This window comes from Kryptolebias marmoratus, linkage group LG2, assembly GCF_001649575.2.
Source record: "Kryptolebias marmoratus isolate JLee-2015 linkage group LG2, ASM164957v2, whole genome shotgun sequence".
Classification (NCBI taxonomy): Eukaryota; Metazoa; Chordata; class Actinopteri; order Cyprinodontiformes; family Rivulidae; genus Kryptolebias; species Kryptolebias marmoratus.
This window is the reverse complement of record NC_051431.1, coordinates 2,423,762-2,432,079: the sequence shown is the minus strand read 5'-3', so window position 1 is coordinate 2,432,079 and position 8,318 is coordinate 2,423,762. Positions and strand designations below refer to the sequence as shown.

The 8,318-nt window shown below is 47.5% G+C and overlaps 2 protein-coding genes and 1 long non-coding RNA gene across 4 annotated transcripts in view; 1 reads left to right on the top strand and 2 right to left on the bottom strand.

Annotated features, from left to right (window-relative positions):
- LOC119617960 overlaps nucleotides 1-139 on the bottom strand; it is a 3,244-nt gene extending 3,105 nt beyond the window's left edge. Inside the window, exon 1 of the long non-coding RNA XR_005234457.1 lies at nucleotides 8-139. This is a non-coding gene — a long non-coding RNA (uncharacterized LOC119617960). The remainder of the gene's footprint in view (nucleotides 1-7) is intronic.
- Nucleotides 1-2,231, top strand: part of hif1al (hypoxia inducible factor 1 subunit alpha, like) — a 15,084-nt gene extending 12,853 nt beyond the window's left edge. The window contains exons 14-15 of the mRNA XM_017440689.3: nucleotides 80-215; nucleotides 1,300-2,231. Coding sequence (XP_017296178.1) covers nucleotides 80-215; nucleotides 1,300-1,367 — 204 coding nt within the window. The 3' untranslated portion in view covers nucleotides 1,368-2,231. The remainder of the gene's footprint in view (nucleotides 1-79; nucleotides 216-1,299) is intronic.
- Nucleotides 2,232-5,667: 3,436 nt separating this feature from the next.
- Nucleotides 5,668-8,318, bottom strand: part of zgc:152863 (uncharacterized protein LOC562658 homolog) — a 7,599-nt gene continuing 4,948 nt past the window's right edge. The window contains exons 2-5 of one of the 2 annotated variants that reach the window (XM_017440683.3): nucleotides 8,134-8,240; nucleotides 7,428-7,634; nucleotides 6,683-6,821; nucleotides 5,668-6,600 (exon numbers count right to left, since the gene is read on the bottom strand). In XM_017440683.3, the coding sequence (XP_017296172.1) occupies nucleotides 6,294-6,600; nucleotides 6,683-6,821; nucleotides 7,428-7,634; nucleotides 8,134-8,227 (747 nt within the window). In that variant the 5' untranslated portion in view covers nucleotides 8,228-8,240 and the 3' untranslated portion in view covers nucleotides 5,668-6,293. The remainder of the gene's footprint in view (nucleotides 6,601-6,682; nucleotides 6,822-7,427; nucleotides 7,635-8,133; nucleotides 8,241-8,318) is intronic. The other variant, XM_017440684.3, reaches the window with a different exon arrangement.

The window sequence follows — 8,318 nt, the reverse complement described above, 5'->3', positions numbered from 1 at the left end:
GTCTGACCCGTCTCCTGTCTGACCCGTCTGACCCGTCTCCTGTCTGACCTGTCTGACCCGTCTGATAATCGACTCGCAGGACTCCCTGGAGGAAGCGGACCAGTCAGACCTGGTTCTTGATCCGGTTCTGGACCCGGGCTCAGAGCCGCGCAGCCGGCTGCTCACAGACAGAGACCCGGTGCTGGGAGGCGTTCAGGGACTCTGCAACACCGCAGGTAAAAACGGCGCTCTCCTGTCCTCGCCGCGACCGGACGTGTTTATTAAACCGACTGAGGCCGAACACGCCGTTTAACGAGGCATTTCTGAGTTTACCTGAACGGTCGTAGTTTCAGCTGCTTCTCAGAAGAAACAAAATGGCTCCATTAAAGCTCTTAGCCACGCCCACAGCAACCCCTGACCAATCAGGCGACCGTTCGGCCCGGGCCTCGGCGAGTCTCAGCTACTACCACACTCTGACCAGCAGCCATTTCTGTATTTGCTGCGTCGGCCATCTTGAACATCCAACGATCTCTTTCTGAGTTTGATTAAAACCCGTCCAGCAGCTCATGAAATATTTTGCTAACAGACAAGAAGAGCTGATTATTAAAGTCATTTTAAATCCATGTTTCAGCTCAAACTAAAATATTCTTTTCTAAACAAACATGAATTAAATAAATAAAGTTCTTTTCAGAATCTCTGCCGTTAAATCTTTTCAAAGCAATTATTTAACGAAGAACCCGTCTACCACTTCCTGTGGTTGTCACCGGCTGACTGAACGAGTCGTTTTCTGTCTGTCGGCAAAATATCACCAGAATATTAACCTATGAAGTCAAGATGGCCGCCACAGAGCTTATGCTTGGTGTGGTAGTAGCTGAGAGTCCTGAACGAGTGAAATCTGAGCTGCAGCAACGCGTTAAACCCGCCTCCGACCCGCGTCCAGACGTGTCTGACCCGCCTTCTGACGAGGTCAACCCGCCTCCTTAAGCCTCGAGTCGCGACCGACCCGTCTCCAGACGCGTCAAACCCGTGTCCTCACGCCTCCGACACGCGTCCAGACGTGTCTAGTCTCGTCTCCTCACACGTCCAGCCCGTCTCCAAGCGCGTCCGACCCGTCTCTAGACACCGCTGGACGGTTTTGTCTCCTGGACGAGGGTGTCTCCTCTGACAGTAACATGGAGACAGCTGCCAGCGGCCCAACGACCTGCGCCGCCTAAAAAACACGCAGAAATTAGCGAGGAGGCGGCGCCGCGGCGGGCGATGGCATCACTTCCTGAAATGATTAACCCCCCCTCTCTCCTCTCCTGTTTTTGTTTCCCGCAGCTCTGATGAGGAACATGTTCGCTCCTCGCACCGCCGACCTCTCACTGCCCCTCTCACCTTTGACCTGAGGCAGCGCCGCCGCTGGCTGGAGGCCCGCCTCCCGGCGCTGACCCGTCCGCAGCGACTTAAACGCACACTCTTCAACGAAACAAGCCACAAACCTGTACGCACAAGATGTCCCCCGTCACCCGTGGCTCCTCGGAGGTGTTAATGTGAGAAATCTGCCCGTTTCCGTGGAAACGGCAGGTGGTGCTAACCGTCTCATTTCCCCTGGAAGCTGGAAAAACAGCGAGACCAATCCGGACACGTTTCTCAGTGCAGCTAAATCAAAACACCGACCCGCCGACCTCAGCGGCGTTTCTACACTTTTTAACACGTTTTGCTCAGAAATCAGTCTGCCGCTCGCTCTGCTTTGACCCCCCGGGTGGGCGGGGCTTAACTAACACTCCCTCAATCAGGAGCTTGGATTGGTCACGCCGACCGAAGCGTTTCTTCAGATTTTAGACTAAATTAAATATAATCGACTAACCTGAGATACTGAAGCTGTTATCAGCTGAAAACAGACGAGTCGGCAGAATAAAAATGTGATTAAACACTAATATTTTATCTGTTTTTCTTTCTGACTTGTAACAAATTATACCTCAGACTGATGAACTGAAATCTGATGTTTTAATGAAATGATGTGAAGCGTTGTTCATATTTTATTTTTTACACAAACAAACCAAATTCCGAAGAAAAACTGCCGGGTTGTTGTTTTCCGTCACGCTCAGAGCTCTGTGCCTTCTCATCATGCAGTGGAAATTAAAATAAATAAACTGTTACCGTCCTTTAAATGTTTATTTTCTCTGAAGACGATTAAATACTGTTGTTTATTGGATCTTTACTGTTTCTCCTGTATGTACTCTTGGACTAAATAAACTTGGAAAACTCAACTTTTTCTGTTTAAATTATTAAATATATTGTTTTTATTTCTTTATGTAATAAAGAGCTTCAGGGTAAAAGTATTTAAAATTAACACTCAGATTATTTTAAATTAAAAGTATTCAGCAGCTGAACTTTCTGTGTTTGATAAACAGCTAAAATGATGGAATATTTAATCATTAAAAAAAGGATTAAATTAAGTTATTATGCAGACACTGAGCTGAAGTAGCTGAGAGTCGTCTTTAGAGTTATGAACACATGAATTATTTTAAATATGTTAAAAACAAAATAAACATTATTTTTACCTTTTCGGAGTCGTTTTTTCACCACAGATGAGCCGAATTCTGGTTTCTGACTTCAGTCTTTTTGTCGACACTGAAAGAAAAAAAAAAAAAAATTATTTAAGTTTTAAAAATAAATTCAAAGGATTTATTTTAGATTAATAATCAGACAGTTTCTCCTCATTTTTATTATTAATCACCAGAGATTTAATAGATAAACTTTAAAACTAAATTTATCTCCAGAAATCCCTGGATGAAACTGATCCAAGATGGCCGCCACAGTCAGTGTCACAGCTTGGTGTGGTAGTAGCTGAGAGTCCTCAGGCGGGCGATAGGCAACAAACTGAGGAGGACTCTCAGCTTCAGGTCAGTGTCTGTAAAACTGACTGTGGCGGCCATCTTGGATCAGGTTGACTCCAAACGTCCTGAAAGTTTCATTAAAATTTCTTCTCTGGTTGGAGAGAAAACATTTACTGACGGGTTATATTCACTGCTTGTTGCCCTCAGACCCCCACAAACAAACAAACAAACAAACAGGACTGATGGCAGTTTCTCTCTGACAATAAATAAAGTTCTTTATCATATTTATTTATTTAAACTCCTCGACCGTCTGTGAACTGAATCAATCTGCCTGCATGTGTTCATATTCATGTGTTCATATTCATGTGTTCACAGCAGCAGGGAGGAGGAGGAGGATGATGATGATGATGATGATGATGATGACTCAACCAGAACTCGCCCTGTTTGCACAACGAGGGGGAACTCCTCAGAACATTTCGTCTCTTCTGGCAACTTCTGTGGTTCAAAAGTTGAGCAACTGGGTCAACTTCCAGGAGGTGACGTTGCCTGACGTTAGAGCAGAAAGATGGATGAATGAATGGATGAATGAATGAATGAATGAATGAATGAATGGATAGATGGATGGATGAAAACCTTCAGGAAGACGTTTCTGATGAAACTTGTTGCTTCATCCGTTCGTTCTGAGCTGAAACTTTTCTCTTCCTGAATCTTTCAGAAACAAATAAATAAAATAAAGATGTCTCCCAGTCACTGGAGGAATGCATGTCGCCCGCCGCCCTTCCTGCCAGAGTTTGACGCTGAACTCGTCTCGTCTGATTCGTCAGGACGACTCTCAGCTACTACCACCCAGACTGTAGCTGAATGTTCGGCTGCTGTTTCAGCTACCAACACGCTGAAATTCAGCTCTGCTGTCGGAGCCATTTTTATGTTTCCTGATCTGCCCGGTGGGTCAGGAGATATTTTGCTAACAGACAAACAAACAGGAGGTTAGAGGTCAGGAGGTCAGAGGTCAGGAGGTTAGAGGTCAGGGGTCAGGAGGTTAGAGGTCAGGAGGTTAGAGGTCAGGGGTCAGGAGGTTAGAGGTCAGGAGGTCAGGGGTCAGGAGGTTAGAGGTCAGGGGTCAGGAGGTTAGAGCTCAGGAGGTTAGAGGTCAGGGGTCAGGAGGTCGATCCAAACGTTACGACTCGACTGGTTCTGGTTCTGGTGAAACTTTAAAACCTGCCGAGGTTCCCGACCGAGGAGGAGAACCTTCTGACAGAACAACAAGAGCAACAAACTACGAGCTCCGACCTCCACCCATCATCATCATCATCATCATCATCATCCTGTGATGTCATCAGTGATGTCATTACCGTGATGTCATTACCATCAGAGCACAAACCTCCTCCTGAGCCTTAAGGTCATTTAAAAAAACTAAATTTAATCATTTCTTCTTCGTGACGAACTCAACATTTCATCAAAATCACTTCATTGTTGTCTGAGTAAACAAACAAACAAACAAACAAAGTTAACTTCTCAGTTTTAGTCTAAATCTGAAGATAAATATAAATTAAACAGATTCTCCTGAGAAGTTTGTTCTTTAAGCTGCTTTTTGTCAAATAAACTAAACTTTTTATTTCTTTGCTTAAAAAGAAGCAAAATGGCGGCTGAAGCTAAAAACAGCTGAGCTGAAAGTGGCCGAATGTTTGTTAAAGTCTGTCACAATTTGAAACAGTTTATAAAATGTTTTATAAAAAGTTTTTTAGCTGAGGTGTTGATAATAAAAACAGTTTCAACAGAATTAAATCTGACAGAAAACAGGAACATCTTTTTAATTTATCTGCTAAAAGCAGAAGTTATTCGAACTGAGCGGATATTTAGGATTCATATTTTATTAAAACTGATTGTTTTCAAACAGAAACGAAACTTTCATTAAAGTTAAAATAAAAACTGATTTTAAGACATTTTCTGTCAGACTTCCTGCCATCAAATCAGACCTTAGCAGATTTATCAAACCTGTGTGTGTCTGTTTGTTGGTTAGTTGGTGTGCGTGTGTCAGGTGTGTATCTGTCTCTGTTTGTGTTTGTTTGTCGGGGTGTCAGGTGTGTCATGTGTGTGTCTGTTGGTGTGTGTGTGTATCAGCTGTGTGTCGGAGTGTTTGTGTGCGTGGGTCTGTGTGTCGTGTGTGTCTGTTGGGTGGTGTGTGTCATGTGTGTGTCTGTGTCTGTTTGTTGGTTGGTTGGTTGGATGGTGTGTGTTTGACTGTCTGTGTGTTTGTCTGTGTGCGTGTCAGATGTGGTGTCCATCTGTGTGTGTGTGGACTGACCTCTCCCAGCTGCAGGACGTTCGATCCTCAGATTTTCAGCTTTTTGTTTGAAGCTAAAACCTAAAAACTGTTTCTGCTTCTCTGAGCTGAAGCAGCAGGTGTGACGCCAACGAGCTCAGGTGAGCCTCCTTAACTGAAACACACACACACACACACACACATGCAGCCAGACTTTCCTGTCATCTTTTAAAACGGTTTCGATCGACAGTTTTTAAACTCATTTTCTGTCTTTCTGCCTGATTTTAGAGAAAAGTTTGACTTTAATTAAATAAACATCATTTTAAAAACTCACATTTTTAAGAAATAGAAGAAAAATAAATTCACAGAAAACCTGAGAAATGTGAGTCAACTCTGTTAGTAAAATATCTCCTGAGCCCCTGGGTGGATTGTGTTGATTAACTTCTGGAGTCGCCCTAATTCAAGATGGCCGACAGAGTAAACATCCTTCACAGCAGTGGTTCCCAAACCCGGGGTCGGGTCCCCTTTATGGGTCGTAAAGCATCAAGTTTGGGTCTTCAGAGCTGAAACTTTTACAGAATAAACTCAAACAGCGCGGCGGCGTAAAAACACAGAAACATTCATTTATTCATCTTAGAACGATACAAATAATCATCTGTAAATACTACAGCTCATATATTAGTTACAATTTGTGGCCATAAAATTTATTATTAAATACATTCAAGGTCAGTGAAGGCATCTCTGCAGGAACCAGAGGAGGAGGAGGAGGTTTGAGCACTTCGTGGACGATCGTTTCCTTTAGTCTCCACTGATTTACTGCCGTTAAATCAAATCACAAACAGAAACGTCTAAATGTGTTTTCTGTACAGTTTCCTTCCACGGGAGGCCGGTCACCATGGAAACAGGCAGGTCTCTGTAGCGACGCGAAGCCTCGACGAGCCCCGTCACGGAGGGGAGGGACGGACAAACGTCTCCGGGGCGGCGCCGGAGACATTCGGACAATAAATTAAGTCGGAGCGAGAACGGCGGAGACGTGTCCGTGCAAACTCCGCCCGTCCCGCGTCACGTACATTCATTCACAAAAAATAAAAAAAGCACTTCGGTCCTCAGCGGGACGTCCCTGTGAGCCAATCAGAGCGCGGCGGTCCTCTCAGCTGGCCTCTGATTGGTCCTGATGCTGAGGAAGCAGGAAAAGTGCGGACAGTACAGGAGTCGGTTCTGCTGCGGACTCAGGTGTCCTTATCGTCTGAGACGGACATGTCCCCCAGCCTGTCCCTGGGGCGGGACGACTGCACCTCCTCGTACGGCGGAGGCGGGTTCTCGGGGCTCTGACCCGACCCGGACAGGAGGGGGCGCAGGCTGCCGTCTGGCTGGCTGCTCGGGTTCTCCCGGGCCAGGAGGAGCTGCGTGGGTCTGGGGGTGGAGCAAGGGGGGATCCTCTGCCCCCAGCTGCCGTACACCGCCTCCTCGTAGGACGGCAGGGAGACAGGAAGTCCGTCCACCATCAGGTCCAGCTGGTCCGAGGAGCGGCGGCTGCTGGGAGGACAAGATGGACGCCGTTAATCTGAGGGAAGAACTGAAGATCCGGGTCCAGATCTGAGGATTAACCGGTTCTTACCCGTGTGACTGACAGGGGTAGAGGCGGGACTTGATGACCAGGCAGGCGGTGGTGGTGAGCAGGAAGATGGACACGCCCACCGCGGTGGTGGCCATGCTGGGCATCGAGTCGTCGCTGCTGGACTTCATGTTGGGGGGGTCTGATGGGGGGGGGGGAAACAAACTGTGGTTTCAGCATCTGTCTTATTCTCTTTATTTTATTATAAAATAAAATGTTTGGGTCCATTTAGGGCAGCAAAAAGCTCAAATTCAAACATTAGTTGATCCATTCATGCAGGAGTTTATATTCTAACAAAAACAGAAACCAGATCAGATCCTGATCCAGACCCGGGTTAGGGTTCTGTCGGGTCGGTTTCCAGCGGCTCAGACAGCTCGGAGGAAATATCTCTGCTGGTTATTACGGCGGCGTTGCCCACTTCCTCTTTCTGCGCTCTGACTTCCTGTTGCAGCAGTGATGGCAGAGGAAGTGGGAAGAAGCTTCTGGTTCCTGCGCCGCGGCTCGGAGAGCGTCGGAGCGGATCTGGTAAATAGGTCAAAGCTGCAGGAAGCTGCAGACTTTAATGATTAAAGCAGCAAACAGAGTCCCGCTTTAGTGACTCGGGTCCGAATGTTCGAGGTTAAATCTGTGCTGCCATTTTTAACGCCGGCGCCGCCTCTCAGAGTTTAGGGTTTGCAGAAACACCAACAGGAAGTGAGTCCAAACTAAGGAGCCCGGAACATAAAACCATCGTATCCCGACTTCGTACCTTTGACGCAGACCGGGATGGGCGGGACCCACTTCCCGTGCCGGCAGGTGGCCCTGTTCACCAGCGCCATCTTGTTCCTGATGTGGTACCCGGGCTCGCAGAAGAACCGGACCGAGCTCTTGTGAGGAAAGCCGCGGCAGGGAGACGAGTCGCAGCGGAACCAGCCGTGCTCCGGAACCAGAGGGTGGGAACAGTTAGTGAGTCTGCCTGCAGAGAGACGGAAACACGCCGAGCTCAAGATGGCTGCCACGGCTAACTGTCATCGGTGTGGTAGTAGCTGTGAGAACTACAACACTGCAGAAGCTTGTCTGTTAGCAAAATACTCAGTTCAAAATGGCCGCCACAGCCACCTGACCTTTAGACTGAGCCCACAAATCAAGGACTGATCGAACCAGCTGTAAATCGATCTCAAGATGGCCGACGGTTCTGATGTCACGCCTGAGGCGGGTGAAGGTCGGGGTCAAAGGTCGCACCCGGACCTCTACAGCCACCTTTAACGGCTCCAGTCAGAGCTCAGAGCGTCTGATGGAGACGACCCTCAGCGACCACCACACCAGATCTGAGCTCAGCCTTGTTTGCATCAGCGGCCATTTTGAATCTGTGCTTTAAAACCCGTCCGCTGCTTCGTGAGATATTTTGCTAACAGACAGACAGCGGCGGGTGATGATGTCATGAATAAATAAGATGGCGAGTAAAGAGACCGTACCTGAGGTGAGGAGCGGCGAGGAGGCCAGGAGGAGGAGCCCGCAGACGAGACTGACGCGTCCGCTCGGCCATGAGTACGGGACTGACGGAGACATCAAACCAGACGTCCTGAAGAGACACACACACACGCCGTCAGAGCGTCCACACACACACACCATCAGAGCGTCCACACACACACACACACAC